We start from the raw sequence: 20,039 nt of genomic DNA on the forward strand, positions 1-20,039 counted from the left end.
CATAAATTTTTAATGGATCCCGAAGCGAGTTACATGACAGATGGTGTGCGTACTCCTATCTTGTAATAATAATTGTTGATTTCGCGTAGATAAAGTTAATAATATATTTTTGTAAGTAGCAAGATTATACTAAACAATTCGTAGTCTGGTTACGGATCTCTACCTGACCAGAAAACTCCTGACTTTTCTAGAGCATATGAATCAAGTATGTAATATCACTATCAAATAATTGCATTGGCCTACACAACCTTTTTTCACTTCTTCTGTTCGCTCTAATAATTTAAGCCATAATAGTCATACGAATCAAATGTCCTTAAACAGTTCTAATACTTCCAGTATTTATCAGTTAAAAGGGAAGTCAGTCCTGCTGAATTACTGATCACACTATTACTGCCTGCCTCAATCGTACATTTGGCTCTGTGATTTATCATGCCTCCCCCCCCCCCAAGTTGTGTCATTTTTTAGTAATTTTTTTCTGCATTGGGATTTGTATTTACTGCTGCTATTTGATTGATCAAAACTTCATTGTGTCTTGTTTGTTAACACCTCATCTAACTAAACCTCTAACAAATTACATCACTGAGGAATAAATTTATGTCAACAAAGAATCGACTTAAGCATAGATTCTTGTTTCTCTCTCTGGAAAAATTGGTAGAATTGAGAATTTGCATCAAAAACAGTTCCTACTCTCAATTTTGATTGTTTTTAATACAATAGATGTATTTACAATGAATATTGAAATTGACCCCTACATAATACATATACATCTTATTGTAAAATTCATGGAAATAATCCCACTAAAACTTATTTTTAATTTCTCCAAGTATTGAGAGATTGTCATGGGAATCCAGTGAAAAGAGGAAAAGGAGGATGTTAGAAGGGAGATGTTGGGAAAATCTAATAGTTGCATAATAATTATTATTCTTACAATTAGACCTGCATATAACTCTAGGTAATTTACCTCTAAGGTGCTTGCTTTGAAAACTTCACACCTTACCACAAAAATCGTTAAAAAAAGGTATAATTTTAATGACCATTTTCATCATATTCAGAACTGTTCAATCATCAAATTAAAATTAGGGTCCCACATGAGTTCTATAGATACGCTAAAGAAGAGTTTTATTGTATGTTTTCTTAACCAATCATGAGAACTGAAGGAAACTCATGATATCATTCACTTGAACTGCACACTCTTCATAAATATTGGATACCAAAATTCAAAATATGGATTAAAAATTGATCATTTTTACTTAAAATGATGAATGCAATGATGCTCAATAGTATCCATATTTTAATCCATGAGATATAATCTCTCAGTGGGGAGAGTTATAGTGTGAATATGCTCACTTGTCCTGATGGCTATCACATTTTTTTAGTGATGTTTGCGAACAACATAAAGGTTTCCTACTAATCCCACAGTTGTAACCGCAATGAGTCCCGCTAGTGTATTATATTGTAAACGTTGGAAAACTCCTGATTTACACTTTTACTGCTAGTGTACAACTAAATGCGACCAGCTACTCTTAACCTGACTCTGTGTCATAAGGCATCTGCCACAATAAAGGTGTTTTAACTACTGTACAATAAATGTCATGCTATAATTCATGTAGCTAACACCTTCACTGCTGTTGTACACTGAGTGGGAGTGACTACTCTTAACCTGGCTGTGCGTCATAAGTCATCTGTCGCAATCAAAATGTTAATAAAGCTCTTCAAAAACATCTATGTGTCTCTTGTTAATGAAAATATTTCAAATTTAAACTGTCCATGATAAAAACTCTTCACAAAAAATAAGCGACTGGTAGGTAGATGGTTATATATTCATTTTAAAAGATGTCAGTCATTGAAACAGTTGATAAAAAGATAGCAGTATTAACTTGACCAATGGCACTGCACACATGTAAAGAAAACAGTTTTTGTTATTTATAGCAACTCATAGTATAATTGTGTAAAATTGGTGTTTCTAAAATAAGGCAGTGTTTACAAATGATAAGTTCATGTAGTGATATGACTCATAAGTAGTTTATAGATTGGAAGGTTTGAGATAGTACCACCAGGTCAGTCAGTGTACAGTTGATAGAGGAGTTACCAGAGAGAAAATGTTATGTACTAATCTTCAATATTTATTCAGCTTAAATATTATTTCCAATATTTTTATTAAATATTGGTTTACATGATTTATTCTCATTGATAATTACTATCCTCTTTACAAAAAAAGAGACATTTCAATACCAATAAAGTAATCAACAGTTTAGTGCAGTTTCATTATTAGTTCAATTCTGGATTTAATTTTTATATTTTAATTATAATAGTTACTAATTGATATACAGAAAAACTAATTAGTGGATGAAATGAAAAAGAAATGCAACAAAAATCCTTTTTATTATACAGGAACGGATAATGTTCCATGTCAGCACACAGGTTGTAATGCAGGTGGCACAGCTATGTTTTTGCTCTAAAAAGAACAATGTAAATTAGAAGTGTCTGCAGTGTACAAATAGAGTTGTTGAATTTCTCTATACATTATTCTAGCTAATAAGTACCATAGGAAAAAATTCAGAATCTCTCAGGAATTGTGCCATAACAAAATATAAATTAACAGAAAGACTGGGTTTATTTTCATTGTTATTAGTGTAGAAATTTCAAAAGTAAATTACACTTAACCAACAGGGAAAGATTTTAGCACTGTTTAATTTGAAAGTTATAGACAAAGGTTCTCACACTGCAGATCAAGAATTTCTCCCTTCATTACTTACTTCTACTGTTGGTAGTATTTGTTGAGGGGAGATGTCAGTTCATTGGGGCACCATGAAGGTAGTCTTAGATCCTATCAAATGGACGTATTCCACCCGTCCAACTCCTGAAAATTAGTTCTGTATTCTCCATTACATTTTAAAATTATTATCCAGAGAATTACCTAGGAGTAATGGTTGCTGTCTTAGGTTATTGTCACGTTTTAAAATTATAACAGCCTTTCATTTGTCTTATAAGTCAGTCTAGCAATATATAGACACAACCCATTTTTATTACATTACATTATTTTTTAATGTATGAAGTAAATCAGTTTTAGTACTGTATTATTAATGAGCATTAATTGTAATTTACTTGTTATATTTTTAATTCATGAGCAGTTTTAATATATCTCTTATTGGATTTATGGGAGAACTTATCATTTATTGTTTTTTGCAATAGTCTTTTTGTAGTACTAAGTAAAAAATGAAATTACAGATAGAAACAAAGATTGAAGATGATACAACTCCAAGTGCTGTGGACACAGATGACATGTTTGTTGTCAATCTACCCTTGCCCAGTGGTTGGAGGTCAGACATAGATGCAGTCAGTGGCCAGACTTGCTACATCAACATTGCCTCAAATGCCAAGGTATGGTAACCTTTTATTAGCGATGTAAAACCTTTATTTCAGCATAAATTTTAAGTTTATGTAAATATAGTTATGTATGTATAATACAGTTGAAGTTAAGGATACAATTTTTACGAGATGTGTGTGAAAGATCAATTCAGACGAGGAATTACTTGTGTTTTATTTTAAAATAAATAATTTCTTAAAAAAACTTTATTAACAAATGTTATTTTCAAAAAACTATGATTATAAAAAATATTATTTCCTCAAGTTATTAATCATTAAAAAAGTGTCACTTCCTGAATGTATAATAGTTGATGGTATAGATTACACTACTAATAAAATCAAAGGTTTAACTCACATAGATACTGCAAAAAATGTATTTTCAGCTGTTTTTATTTGAGCCCAGTTTAGAAAATTGGCAAAATTTTCTAATATAAAAGGTCTATAATTCCTGTAGTGATCGAAAATATGTTTTACTAGATCACTTCTCAAAGAAAGTTATTCATTGAGAAGTTAACCTAAGGTTGACGGCCTATTGTCGAGGTCTTTGGTCATTAATTTGGTTCACCATCTGACCGAATGCTATCTCAAAAACAAACTGGCTTATAGCCATGACATTTTGCATAAACTTCATTTTTATGCAAGGAACATAGAGTTCATTGGTGATACATGTCCAATGATGAAATTTGACTGAGCTTCATTGAAGCCTATCACTGACTTACATTCTTTCTTGTCTATCGAGGAGATGAAAATTTTATCTTCTGTACTACTGTCTGCCTGTCCTCGAGAATCATATCAAGAATGAAATGAGCTATAAACTTGAAAGACTGCGACCTCGGCGAAGTGTATTATGCCATAAGTGATGTGGTGTACTCCTACCTTGCTTCAATACACAGTTCGATTATGGTTTCAATATGTGATTCTCAAAATCAACATTACCCAAGGTCCATGCAAAAGTTGGATAATACAGGATATTGCTCTTAACCTTTTGGAGACAGACTATAAGAGGGCTATCCAGAAAGTAGATTATGTTTCGCTCTATAGCTGCTAGGGACTAACATGGCCATTTTTATGTCAGAATGTTTCTCCATTCAGTGGCTATCTAGCTGTGCTAGTGAGAGGTTATTTTCGCTTCTTATTGTTTTACAATAGCGGTTTGAAATGTGTGATGCAATTGAAAATCTGTGGGTTGTGGAGTGTGGTCGGTAAGATGGTTTTTATTGGCTAAACACAATAAACCAATTTAGATTTACCGCCAACTCTGTGAAGTTCATGGGAACGATGTGACCACTGGAGTGCGTCAGTGGTGCATTAGGTTTAAGAATGGCTGAAATAATGTGCATGATGGCTAATGAACACTGGAATTTAAAACTAGTGGACCAAAGTTTGTCTGTGAAACTTTGCTGATTATAATTTAATTCTTTGTGCAAAAAAAGCCTTATAGATTGCTAGTGAATCTTTTAGTTCTCTTTGTTTACCATTTACTGCCAGCTGGCTGAGCGTGCGGGTTCGTTTTCTGACATTCTTAGTTGAAAAATCCATATAAACTTTATTCTTTGCTGAATTTACTGAAACTTTGTGTTCTTGTGGTCTATACATAGATTTCAAATAATAGTGTTTCCATTGAAAAATATTTTCATTTTTAAATAACAATTGCATAATGTTTTTTTGTTCTTTGTATTTATGTCACTTACTAAAGTTATTATAAGGTTATTCTTATAATTCTTCTTATAAAGGGATCTATTCCAAATATTTTGTCACCAAAACATTATAATATCTTTTATGGAATTTAAGATATGTTTAAACCTCATTATTTTTACCCTAGGGTTTTTTTTACAAACTTGGTTCATAAATGAACAGCATTCCTAGCATAAATATAATGGTCTGGTTTCAAGGGGTGTAGTATAGGCTTAACCTATTGTGGGCAGTGAAAATTCTTAGCGCATGGTACTATTTGCTTTTTGACCAGAGTTATTTGCAGCAGTAGACGACATTGTACAACACGGCACAGCGTCTTTTAGATAAATTAGGATCAGAGCTGTCAATATAGTGATTAATAAGAGGAATTTATACAATGCAAAGATTTTTGTTTCATAACTATTCAGTCCAAGGTTGTCTTTTTGGTGTCTGAGAGAGTTCTTGTCTTGGGCTGCACTGTGTCAGGTGTTTAGGAATTTAGACTCGCTGTAGTAGGGTCTTTCTTGGAAAAATTGAGGCATGTCTTGTGTTGTATGGGTGTAGTTCGTGATGTCTTGGCTGTTGTGTGGCAACTGCATGTAGAATTTATTGTTTCCCTGAATGTAAAGAGAGGTTATTGTAATAATATTTAATTGAAAGCAGGGGTTTTCAACCTAGGGGTCGCGAAAGGCTACGTCGGAGGTCACGGAAGAATCGCGGAAGAAAACATCTATTTATTTTGCTTACCGCTTTTTACTGGTTAAATCAGGCAGACAAAAGACCAAGTCGTCATAGTTCATAAAATCCCTAAGTCATTTCATAAAATCTCTCAAATGTTGCAGCTTAGGCTGATTGTGCTCGTCTGCAGGCTTTATAAAGCAATAAATAATATTATATTTTAATTTCATATTCATGTTTCGTGTTATTAGTTTTACTGTCATACTTTTATTAGTGGAAAATAAATTTAGATTTTATCAAATATTTAATGAGGGAATACCATAAAATAAAACTAAAGCATTCTACATGATACGAGTCCTATTTATTTAGTGGTGTTGAGCTTTCCTCACTCCAATTACAATTTATGGTCGGGGTCTTCAAAATTTCTGACACAAAAGGGGGGGTAGGTGCAAAAAATTTGAGAACCCCTGGTTTAAAGGGTTCCCGGCAGCTTTCTTGGTGGTGTAGTCCTGCTAGGCATCTTATTTCTCTTTTTGTTGGATAAAAATCTTTCCCATATTGGATGCTGCTGTTCTTCCTACTCAAAACACTACGCCGTAACTCAGGAGTGTTTCAAAAAGAGCAAAATAGGCAACTCATGCCACATTTAAACCACATACTTGTTTAAGTCTGTGACTTACATAGATACTCGAAGGGAGTTTCTTACAGAGTTGGTCTCTGTGTGGTGTCCAGGACTGTTTCAAGTCAATAGTGATGCCTAAATATTTTGTTATATTGCTCATTTCCTAGCCAGGGAGAGGAGCTAGATTCGTGATTTTTTTTGTGTTAAAAACTATTTACTATTGACTTTTTATCAAAGGGAGCTGTGTCACTATGAGTTCAGTTTCAGCCCTGCTTGTTTTGACAAGTGTTACTTCCTTCTTCTGATCTTTTTTACATATCCAGCTACTCCTCCCTTTGATATGATCTTTTCTTGTAACCCCTTCTACGAGTTAGTGGCTCCCAAGCCAGGTTTTGCAAAGTTTTCTTGTGACAGTCCCAGTTCAGTTACTATTAAGAAATTTGAGATTGTCTGTGTATTTTATATAGTTCTACAATACTAGAATAATTTGAAGAGTGTGGATGAGGTTATTCACTGTCAGCATCAGAATGAGCAGATCAAACGTGTGGCTCGAGTATTTGAGGACAAAAATAAACTAAATTAGGATAGTTCATTGTGATATCAAATTAAATAGTAGACATTAATTGTATTAATTATTTATTTCAGTTTACATATTTGTTAGGTTTAGGTGGTAGTTTATTTAGGTTTTAGTACAATTAGCTTTAGTTTTTATTTCATTTTTATTGTAAATTGTCTCCAACTAGATCCAGCAAGCTTTCAATATTTTAGACTTATTGACTTAGCAGCCAAATTATAATGTAAATTGCAAATGGTTTATGCCATCTTTGGTGAAGATACAATTGTACAGTTTGTTCCTTATATTTCATGTATGATAAACAAGCTTAACGACCTGAACAAGGAGACTAGTGTTCTGAGGGAAGAGACAATCTCTTTTAATGAAAACTTGGTGTAATCTGAACAGTGTTTTATCAATATTGATAAAGGCTACAAGGGGAAGACAATTAAGTGCTACGAGATTGAAGACCACTACGAGACCAAGATCCATAACCTCAGTACACAATAAAAGCAGTACAGAGAAGAGCATGCCAGGCGACTTCCAGTACCGATTTCAACACTGCCACCATGGCTTTCTTGGAAGCAGATGTAATGTGTTTTTGGGCTATGTATTGTTCCCTTGGGATCTTTTGGTTGTGGATACCATATCTGTGGGTCTGCTGTCTTCGGATACAGTGCCAGTCTCTTTTTCTTGTGATTGATGGGGTTGGCAGCTGTGCTGGCCCCCAGTCTTGACAGGCATCTGAGGTAGGGGGTTGTTTCTGGCTCTTGTGGCTGTGCTAAGAGGCGTGTTCAGAAAGTAAGTAGCGTTTCATTCTACTGCCGCTGTAGCACTGCAATCAGTGTTCTGCGCATGTGCACTAGTCGTCCTTGTTCACTGGCTATCGACTCACGCTATTTTAGTTGTTCCACGTGTGTTTTCAGTTTTCTCTAAATGTTTAAGACAATTAGTGATCCCGCCAATTGTGAGATTCGTTCTGTAATAAGATTTTTGAACGCAAATAATGTGAAACCAGCTGAAATTTATCGTCAACTTTGAGATGTTTACGGGGAAGATGTGATGAGTGAAGGAATGGTGAGAAAATGGGTTAGAATGTTCAATGGTGGTCAAACAAATGTGCATGATGAGAATCGGAGTGGTTGGCATAATCTCGTCACCGATGATCTGTTAAGGGCAGTTGATGAAAAAGTCCAAGAGAACAGACGTTTCATTATGACAACGCTCTCTGATGATTTCCAACAAATTTCACACACTCTTTTGTACAAATTTTATTTTTACAGACCACTTAGGTTATCGCAAGCTGTGTTACCGATGGGTTCCAAAAATGCTAACTGACGTGCACAAAGGCAAGAGACTCGGAAGTGCTTTGACTTTTCTCACACGGTACTGTGATATGGTGAGGATTTTTTATAAACAAAATTGTGACAGGTGATGAATCTTGGGTATGTCATGTCACACCGGAATCCAAACAGCAGTCAATGGAGTGGCGACACATGCAATCTCCGAAGAAACAAACATTCAAGACGACAATGTCTTCACAAAAAATCATGTGCACTGTCTTTTGGGATCGGAAAGGTGTTTTTCTGATTGATTTTCTTCTAAGATGTGAAACCACTAATGTGGCAAGGTACAGCGAAACCTTAAGAAAACTAAAGCGGGCAGTTCAAAACATACAGAGAGGAATGCTCAGTAACGGCATTGTGTTGCTCAATAACAATGCTCAGCCCCATACTGCTGGTGACACTCAAACAATGGTTCCGTCCTACAGCCCGGACTTAGCACCGTCTCACTACCACTTGTTCCTGCACATGAAGCGCGAGCTAGGTGGCCAATGTTTTGAAACCGATGATGAAATGAAAACTGCTGTGGAGTCGTGGCTACATTCGTTGGCAGGAACCTTCTAAGAAGAGGGTATGGACAAATTGATTACATGTGTTTGAACATCAGTGAAAACTATGTTGAAAAATAGTTTAAGGCTTGGGATTTCATGTAGAAATAAAATTGTGTTGAAAAAAAATTGTTTTACTTGTTTTTTTTTATGCTACCTACTTTTATGAACATGCCTCATAGCACAGGCACTTCTGAGGGCTAGGGAAACTGGTAAATAGGAGGGAGCAACTTAGGTGAGCTCTGAATCGCTTATCTTAACATGAGACATTAACACAGATGTGTTGATTAGTTGATTTAAATTTAAATATTTTTGGTGTGATGGAAATGTGTTTTAATTTTGAGAACTATTCGATAATAACATGGATTATCTGATAATGGTTATGGATTGGACTGTAAATCTCTGGAAAAAGGAAAGATAACAAAAGGAGTTGTTACTAATACTGTATACCCGAAATATATTGTATAAGCAGTTTTCCCTCTCTGAAGATTGGACCCTGGTATTGAACATGTTTGTGTTGTTATAGGGCTAAAAGAAATTGAACTTTTTTGTGTGGTATACAGGCCAGCTTACATTGGATACTTTGTTTTATGCCTTCTTTATTGACTTAGCAATATAATTCAGTTCTATATTTGACATCAACTAGGGTACCTTATATTTATGCCAACTCTCGAAATATTATGGCATTGTGCATGTAATAACTCAACCAACAAGGGACACAGGAACCTTGACCACTTTGTTAGACTAGATTATAGTGTATAGTGAACAAGTCGGTTGATGTTGAGAGAACCAGCATTATAGATGCTCCAAGTGTAACAGGTCATAGACAAGTAAAAATGACTGATCACAAGCTGGTGTATATTTTGCTATGTGTGTAAAAAGAACAAAAATAATCCAAAACCAATATCTTATCAGGATGTTTCCAAATTTAATATAAAACACAGTGTCACAGGAATGTCAGAGACAAAATCGGGAGTGTCTAATAATTAGATAATTTAGATTGAAACTGATGTAACCTATTGTTATTAAAGAAACACTAAGAAAGGGTCCCTAAAAGAAAACAGAAGATTGTTTTCCAATTCACAAAGCTTAGGAGCAGATTTAGAATAATTCCTGGAAAACCAGACATGACATATGCAAAGTTATAAAGTAGCCATAAATAGACTAAATCTCGGGAAGATATTTGGTCCTGCTTAAGAAAATGTAATGTTTGTAAAACAAGAATATTAGTATACCAGCTAATTTTAAGATTGACAACATTAACGGAAATGGAATCTGGTAGTGATATTGATGTGAGTGATATTGAGTGATAATAATTAACCAAATTGCTGACCATGTCAATAAAGAAGAAATCATCTAACCAAAATTACAATCTGGGTTTAGACAGATTATGGCACGTCCCTGGCCCTTACCATCATGTATAGCGATTTATTTGAAGTAAGAGATAAAGGGCAGATCAGCTTTCTTGTTTTACAAGATGAATGATCTTCAGATGGCACTACATGACTTTTTGTGTGATCAGTTTTTACTGTAACATTTATCCTCATATTATGTCAACTTTAAGAGTTTCTTCTAATGATGCATTTTTAATACATTTCAAGCAACATAAAGAAACAAAAATTCAAAATCGCAAATCCTAGATACATTTTTAGTTATTCATAGACGTTTATCATTAAAAAAGATCGTGGTTTTTTGTTATTATTACTGAAAAATTCAACAACAAATAAAAAAGTCAGGAAATATGCCTTTGTCTTGAATGTTTTAAAAGAAGGATGGGGTTGAAATGGGAGGATCTCAAAATTGTTAAAAAATATCAAACTATAATTGGTTTCATATAGTTTGAATTTCATTTCATATCTAAATTTAATAAAAATATAATAGTCTATAAATGATGTGTTGTGTGAAATGTTTTAGAAATTATTAAAACTATTATGTTGGAAATATATAAAAAAAATGTTGATGTATACATATCTGCAGTAGAAACAAGATGACTGCTGTTGTTGACGGCATGCGTTAAACGGCAGCAAGCCATGGAGATAAAATAAAGTTTTATCCTGTTAGAGATTTTAAGAATTATTGTTATTTTAAATTTAATTACTATAATATAACAGTAATGGGTTATGAAATTTATTTTTATGATGGAACACATTTCTTACTGTACAAAAAGAATTTATTTAAATTAAAACCGACCACTACACACTGGTAACAGTGTCAAACAAAAACCTCACAGGCACTTCAGAAGAATTCCCTTGAAGAATTGCATTTCTTCTTCAATCAGTCTTGTATATCCTCATTAGTTTCTATGTTTTGTGGGAATATAAATTTATTTTAGATAACCCCACAAAAATGTCACAAACTGTTAGGTTCGTTGATCTTGGTGGCCAGTCCTTAAACTCGCTTAATTTTCCAATAAAACAACCAGCTAACTGAGTGTTTAGTAGATTTGGACTTGTGGCACTTAAACAGCAAATCTACATCTACATTTCTTCAACTGTAAAATGTGGAATAATGTGAACATTCAACATATCATGGTACATAAATACAATCATTGTACTTTCAGAAATGTCATTAGTAAAAACTCCATTTTCATCTTACAGTGACACCCAACTGTAATGCCTCTGGACTTAAGTAACTTTTCTTCAATAATATGATTAGTATTTAGTATTGTAGTAGTTAAAACTGTGTATGCATACTGAACCATTAGAATAAAATGTAGACTCATTTGAAAATACCAAGACCACTCTATATCAGTCTCATAATTTTCAATCGCTTTGGAACAAAACTTTACTCTTCTGTCTAACATCTTCAAGAAATCAGAATGAAGGGGTATTGTCTACAAAAACTGAATAGAAAAGAAAAAAACTGTAATTTACTGTAATCGATAACTTGGAAACCGTTCAAGATAGAAAAGATGATTTTAAAATAAATAAACTGTTATAAAACCATATTTTGCTCTTTATATACTCTTCAAAATATGCTAAAATATCCCCACTCCTGTATCTCTTCCAAGCTGTAAAAGCTCTAAAACACATGCACGCATACGCGTGTGTGTGTGTGTGCATGTGCACTTGCGCATCGCAAAACTTTCCTTCTTAATAACACATAACAAAAGCACATAATGTGAACAAGAATGTAAAAAAAATTATTATTACGCAAATGTTTAAAATTTCTCTCATTTGTTTCAATGCAAATCAGAGCTCTTCGTAATATGGACTGTCTTAGATTTTGAAAGAGTCTGGGTTTTTTTTCCCACTTCTTCTCCTTGATTAAATAAAATTAATATTTTTTTTACATTCTTGTTTGCATGAAGTGGTTATTTTATTTGTGCTTAAACGAAAAACACATTTAGTTTTAGAAGCTTTGTGTTTTTCAGGGTGAATATCAAAGGAAACACTACGTGTTGCTTTCAAGGTGTTCCACAAATTCTCAATTTTCTCAGAAACAAAACATTTGCTATCCCCATGTGTATTAGAAAAAAAATTTTTGTATTCACATCCTCTATCAGCCCTGAAAAAATGTATACATATATGTATACTGTCTATTTCTATATAAATATCACCATAACAAATAGAATTTGCATTTAGCAATATAATTGTTTATAACATATGAAATATATAATAATAAATGGTTTCTTCTAATGAATAAAGCTTTGGAATTAGTAACAGAGAAATAATATATTAAAGGAATGACACAATGTCAGTTTAACAAACAATAAAGACAGGCATAAGTTTATTTTACATTGATTAGAGTATAACAAAACTGAAATTAACACTGTATAAATGCCTGCAAATTTGCTAACTATACTCTGTGAGTTTATATTCCCACTTATTCATGTTTTTCCTGGTATAATCACCTGCAAGAAAACCGCCATATAACCCACAGCTAAAGTAGTTAATTCTATCATCTAAAGTCAGTATGCTTTAAATACAGAAGACCATGAAATAGGAAAATCTTATTGCTGTCTTTACAGTAAACAAAATAGGAGTATACCACACTGTGTCGCAAAACAGTCTTTGTTGAGGTTGCATGCAAAATGTCTAGCCTATAGCTAATTTAATTTATGAAATTTCTTGCAGACAGACAAACAGATAGATAGTAATACAGAAAAGAAATGTTTACATCGCCTGGTAAACAAAAGAGAAATAGCGTTATTATCGAGTGATAGGCTTTAATGAGAGCCAAAATCCCATAAGTGGACATGCACCATTATAGAATTTGTTATTGTCTATATAAAAATACAATTTTATGCAAAATTTAATTTAAAATAGAATCCTCTACAGAGACATTTAGGGATAGTTAGGCTACATGTGTTAATGTCACATATGATTACGTAAAATGTCATAATATGATTTTATTCAGTTTGTATACACATTTATTTATTCTATAATTTTCCCATTGTCTTCATGGTTACCAGTAAGACCAATGTAAAAGCGTTGGCTAACGCTCAGCCAAATTCCATAAAGTGACTACAACAATCAAACTCGTTGTTGCCTATTATATAGAATAAAGCGCCATGCAAAATTTCAAGACTATCAGTTCGTTCTCGAAATATCGTGGGGACAGATATACAGACATAAAGGAAATGTTTCCGGTCCATTAAGTGATAGGCTTTGGCTAAAGCTCAGCCAATTATGGAACTTGGTGGACAATTCCTGGAAGGTTTTGAATGTATAAAGTACACTAAAATGTGCAACCCTTCTGCACTTAAGATGCATTTGATAATTATTCTTTTTATTATTAATAAAGACATGTTTGCAAAACAGAAATAAATGGCCGAACAATTAATTAAGTGGTTAATTCGCACTCATAATGTGTGTAGTCCATTTTACCAAATAGTCAGCCATGAAGAGATAACGACAATTACAGATGGCTTCAAATGAGTAATCTTATCTGACTTTCCTATCCGAATTACTTCCATGTTGTCACATCAAATGAGTCACAGGTATCTTTGATGTCGTAGTCCAATAATTCGACTTGCTCTGTCGCGGACTTAACTACGTGGAAAAACATAGTTGAATTATCTATTACGCACGTACTTAGCACGAGAAAGTCTGGCGACAGAAAAATTCTCAAATAACAGTTATATATTCGATGTTGTTATATCCTTGTGCTGCAAATAGATAGTTACTGCGCATTAAGTACAATTAATTATCGCTGATTCCATTCGAATATATTTACTTTGTCTTGATATTTATTCTAAGAAATTAATCATTCGGCTAAATTACAGTATAGGCATCGCTAGTTAAAGGATTGCGTTAATCTTACGCAATAGTAAAACAACGATTCAAGTCAAAAGAGATAGTTAAGATGTATTACTATTATCACATTTGTGCAATATTGGTACAATCATAGGAAAAATATTGATTATTGTAAAACGATATTTTGTATTATGTAGAGCAATGTAGACAGTGGGAATGCATAAAATTGCTGCGAAATGTAAAGGGCTAGGAGAAGCGATAAAAATCGACATAGAGCAATATCACACAACTATTCAAAAAAAAATTAATCACGTATAGTTTACGCTATCATCAAAGCAAAAGAATGTTTTGGAGTGGAGGTTACTGTAGCATAACAACGATAATGCAACCAGCGTTAAGTATGAGAGAGTATGAAAACGTGAATGGCGGCGCGCATGCGCTTGGCACAGATTGATTACTCACTACGCAGTAACAGTGTACGGTCTATTATAGCTCTTAATTACGTCATGCATTTGAATTGTATATTTGTTTCCTGATGCTTCATTCATTCATAGAACGCCGTGACTGTGACTAGAAATGTCAATTTTTCTTTGTTATCGTTTGTAAGTAAAATATTTTCTGCACAATAATAGATCGAGGAATGGTGATCCAAAAACAATTATATTTGAACTTAATAATATTATTTTTTTGTTTAAAAATGTGATTAATTAGCCCATGCATTTATGCTGTTTCGGTGGCGTAAACACAAATTTTAGTCTCTTTGAAATAGTGTAGTCTAGCACCATATTGTCCTTATGGACTGAGACTATAAAACATTCATTGAAATCTCAACAGCGTCATCCATGGTCCACTTTTAAATTTGTTATTAAACCTTTTTAAAATGTTTTATGGACTTCTTAATCCGAATGTCCTAGCTAGCAGTCCCCTTGATCCTAATATGTTGCAATATTTTTATATTATCATTTTATATAATAAATCCGTCAAGGAAATATAATTTTAACTTCAGTACCTTGATAAGATAACGATTGTTTTGTTTATAATTTCCAGCCACTTTAAATCGTAACTAATTTTGAAATGCATTCAACCGTGCAACATCGACAGGCGGGAGTTTGGTTCCATTATTATTGAAAGTAGGAGGATTAATTGAAGAGAATGTGTGAGTGACGTCATTAATTAAGGAACGCGTGAGCGGCGACCCGTGTGAGTAATGCGGTGTCAGTGTAGACGTTATCTCGCGAGGAAGGGATATGGCTTTGTTGACCGCAGTCGGGCCGGAAACTGGACAAATGAAGTGATCGTGTGCGATCTGTAGCGGTACCCTAGCCGTGCCCGTGCGCTCTGTTACAGATACGGCTGGTACCGTCATTTGTCCCGTGCTCAGTTCGCTCTGTGCGATAGTAATAAGGTTAAAATGAAATCACTAAATTTAGACCAAAATACCTTTGATAGTGTAGACACCATTCTTTGGAGAAACAACCCCTTTTATTGTTGTCCCCTGTATAAGTTCAATACAAGTAATGTGTTTTTTAAAAACTTGTGTGATAACGCGTTGAGCTACCTAGTTGAGATGTGCGTGCAGATCGGACTGGCGGCTAAACTAGCGAAACAAACGCCGGGTGAAGAGGACAAAGGTGTATTATTGTGTACACATTTCGAGATGGCTAGTGAAGAGAGTGGTGTGGATCAATTGACAGATGACAATATGGACAAGTTTGAAGTGATCGTTAAAACACCTAAAGAAATTCTGAGTGTGAGTAGTGTCGGCACAGTGGCATTAAAGGATTCTAGGGATACATCTAGCCGTTGTGGCTGTGCGTGTCATCAAGACGACTTTGTTTTGTGGAAAGAAGACGGGCAGTTGTACTTTAAAGTCTTCCACGATCATGAAGAAGTAAAGAATGATAAGAATAGTTTAAATAAAAAATTTGAATTTAGCGATCTTTACAACAACATGGAATATTTGTTGTTAGAGATGGACGCCGACAGTTGTGAACAAAACCAGACTGATCTAGAAAGTTTCAATGCTGAATTTCATAGCTTGTTCAAGGAATTTGATTCTCTGCAAACTAATGATTTGGAAAAAATTACAATTTGTGATGAGACTGATTTGTATTCTTTTAAACCCTATCATAACTTGGGAAGTGATGCAGTATTGATTCCTATATGCGGTTGTAAGAAAAATCATGTAAGTAATCATGAAACACTGGGACCGAAAGGTTCAGAAAGTGGAAAGTCAGGAAACATCGATTTCTTATTGCAAAATAGAAGTAAATCAGAAAATAGAAAACAGCAAATAATATTAAATGAAAATTTTAACATAAAATTTGATTGGATGAAGCCAGATTATAAACAAAAGAACACGGTGAAAATGAATTTAAAATCTTTATCTGATGGAGATCCAGCTGAGGTAGAATTACTACCTGCAAGTGTCGATGGGAAGGGAGATGACAGTGACAGTGGTAAAGATTGGAAACCGTCAACATTGTCTGTTGTGCTGGAGGAAGAGGCTGAAGGAATACTGGAGTATTGGAGGAGCAAAAAGAGGACTGTGAGTGAGTCTAGTGATGTGGTGGCATGGAAGCAAGACCTTTGGCATAGCGCTCTTTACGATTCGGAGGACAACTTGTTTCACACTTCCTCAGAAACAGCTGATCAGGTAACAATTACGAAAAATCGTAACAACAGTAACCTATTTTTTTGTTTGTTTTTTAATGAATGCTGTTTCATAACACAGTTGAGCAGGACTTATCTAGGAATCACTTTATCCAAATAACCGTTAGACTTAAATGGCTCCTGTAACAGCCTAGTGTAGATATATGGACAAGTAGTATGTGCTGTATTTACACCCTAGTGTGGTACACTTACTTTAAAATCTGGACTATTGAGAGCAGACTCAGTTAATAAGTATGTTATTAACCATGTTAAGCAAGAGTTGCCAAATATTTATCACCGTAAGATGCAATTTGCTATTTTAGACCAAAACTACTTATTGGTCAGAGTTGTTTTCATCGGCCAGTTCTTGGTGTTTTTTTATTATAATTTCACTCTATTGGTTTGTATGCACATATATGCATGGCAGGGTCCTTAGTGTGTATTGGACCCTGGGCAAGACGATTTCAGTGTTTCCACTGAAATTCCTGTAATACATATTAAATTGAAACAAAACAAAGTGATAATAGTGTTGTATCATTATTATAAGTATATTTAAATCACAAATGAAATAGTATTTATTTACTGAAAATAATCTAAAACTGTAAAAAGTAGTAAACCACATTTTTACATACTATAAATTAACATTTATTGTTCTTACACTAATATCTTTTGTGTTTTAAATTTCATAATCAATAATTTGAATTTTATTACTACTGTAATTAATATCCTCTACAATTTTCTTCAATATTGATACAGTATTTTTTCTTCTGTTAGTAAACTTTTTACTTTGTTGTTCAAACTTTAACAAGGTACAGTATTGCCCCAGTTGTTGCATAACGAGGATCATGAATATTACCTAAAAAGTTGGTCTTAAAAAATGGAATTATTTTTGTTTTTAAACGCTTATTTTTATTTTAGTCATTTCAATATATTTTGTAAATTAGCTTTTTGGTGTACTTTTCTGAAGTTTATTTTTGATAGTGAAAGAGTTGCAATAAGAAGACCATCCCCATTGCTAAATATACAAGTACTACCAGTTACTTTTAACATTGCATGTAATTTCGTGCTGAAAAACAGAGACGCCATGTGGATATAATTTTTAAATGTAATACCAAACACTCTGTAGATAAGTGATAGTCATTGGAAAATATTACATCTCTACTTCAGCCAAAAAGAATCTACTTCCCCCCATTGTAATTTATATTGTAATTACTTTCATTTAAGTACATAAATAAACATAGATGTAGTCAGTAATTACTCTTTTCCAATATTATTTTTGGGACAAGATCTTTTAAAACCAAAGGTTTCATCATTATCGACGATTCTTAAAAAAGAAAAATGTAAATCTGCTAAGATACAATGGACTAAACTTATTTGTTCGTTGTCTTCAAAGTGCTGGATAATACCCTTAAAATTGTCTTGTATAACTTGGATTTATTTAAAGTCTGATCCCTTAGTATTCTTCTTCAAGTTCATTAAAACTAAAATTAAATTTTCTGTAATATTCATGTTATGAATATAACAAACTAAAGCAACCTTTTTATATACCTTTTTTAATTCTGAGCCTAATATTAAAATGCATTGTATTTAATAATACAAAACTTGGTATTTCTTGTCAAAAATTCCTTATACTCTTTTTACATACTCCACATGGTTAGTTTGTTTTTCTTTCAATCAAATCAATGTTTACTTCTTACATAAATAAAAATAATTTTACACATTCATATACAATTAAAAGACTAAATCTGTTTGTTTTTATTTATAAGTTTTATTTCACATAGATATCGGACAGCCCTTTTCGGCAAGGTGAATGTGGCTTGAGAGTGTGTAATATTGCCCCAAAGATTGCACTGTAACTCATTTGACAATGTACATAGCTCCAATAAATTGATAGTAGTATGTGTATTGATACAGTAGTACCTAGTATCCTAATCATGAAAATCCCTCTGGTTAACTTAGTTATTAGAGTTTCTATCTGGGACTGTAATTTTAAGTTGGGCTGTACTATATTTCCAAGAAACTTAACTGTTTGAACAACTCTATTACTAGACAGAGATACAACAAGATCTTGAGTTTTATCAAAGTTTAAGGAGAGCAAATTTGCATTACACCAGTCACTAACTAAATTGACTTTAGCTGTCTTGATGTTATCAGCTAAAAATGTCCAAATACACTTAAACATAGATCCATCAGCACACATGTAACGCTTAACCATATTGTTTTGTGAAGTAAAATCTAAATCATTCACATGAATGTTCAAAAATAATGGTCCCTGAATAGATCCTTGAAGTTACACATGATTTACTAACCTAACACTAGAGTACTCATTTTTAAACTACACAACTTGAGATCTATCTATAACATAACTTAATGAGGGCTATTGAATTTACATATAAACCTAATGCTTTATGCTTGATTAGTAGGTGAGAGTATAAAACAGTGTTGAAGGCCTTTGAGAAGTCAAAAATATTTTTAGCAGGCACAAAAAGGTTTTATGAAGGCCATTTAAACCAGGGGTTCTCAATCTTTCAGGCCTGGTGCCTCCTTAATACACTGACATTTGATAACGTCTCCCCTCTACCATCATCATCCTATGTGGTTAACACATTAATACATGTAGTAAAATTTCAATTTGTAGATTAGGGTATAAGTTATACTTACATGTTTTAAAATTAAATATTTGATATATTTTTTTACAAATATTATTTACCTTAATAATATACCACCTTAAATACCTTTGTGAGCATAGTCCGCCTATATCTTTTGCTACTATCAAGTTTTCAAAATAAATAAGTAAATCCAAACTAAAAACATTTTTTTTTCTGAAATCTACAAAAATAGTTCATGACACTATTATATCAGTCAATTTTAAACATAGTTGGCACCGTTTTTTTTTTTTTTTTTTAATTTTTTTAAATATCTGGTTGTTAGTATGACAAAGCACATTGCTGGTAACTTTTAAGTCCAGTCTTGCATGAAATTTTGACTTTAGATAAGCCAATGTTGAAAATCCAGATTGACAGAGGTATGTAGATGAAAATTGCAAAAATAAACGTTGTAGCTTCCAAAGCAACGTGCAGGAAGATAAATCAACCAAAAGTCTTTGACTCCCATGTTTTGAAATTCTGCCAATGCTTGAGAATCATATTTTGTGCTGGTTGGCTGTACCTGAATGTAGTCAGGAAGTTCATCCACATTGATTTTAAATGTATCTCTTGTACACTTAAATTGCCAACTCTCTGTCCTTACATCTCGAAAATACTGCCCAATTTATTTTTTACGTTTATTAACTATACAGAGATAATTTGCTGTTTTAAGAAAAAACTAATGTTGTTTATAACTGGTGAGCTATAAACATATATGATAATTGTGTTTATAAGTTCCAGAAACACAGCTAAAATTTCT

General features: G+C 33.2%; 1 protein-coding gene across 1 annotated transcript in view; it reads left to right on the plus strand.

Annotated features, from left to right (window-relative positions):
- Positions 1–20,039, plus strand: part of LOC124362600 (rho GTPase-activating protein 12-like) — a 59,661-nt gene that overhangs the window by 11,657 nt on the left and 27,965 nt on the right. The window contains exon 4 of the mRNA XM_046817245.1: positions 3,229–3,381. Within this exon, the coding sequence (XP_046673201.1) occupies positions 3,229–3,381 (153 nt within the window). The remainder of the gene's footprint in view (positions 1–3,228; positions 3,382–20,039) is intronic.

The sequence above is a fragment of the Homalodisca vitripennis genome, chromosome 5 (assembly GCF_021130785.1).
Source record: "Homalodisca vitripennis isolate AUS2020 chromosome 5, UT_GWSS_2.1, whole genome shotgun sequence".
NCBI lineage: Eukaryota > Metazoa > Arthropoda > Insecta > Hemiptera > Cicadellidae > Homalodisca > Homalodisca vitripennis.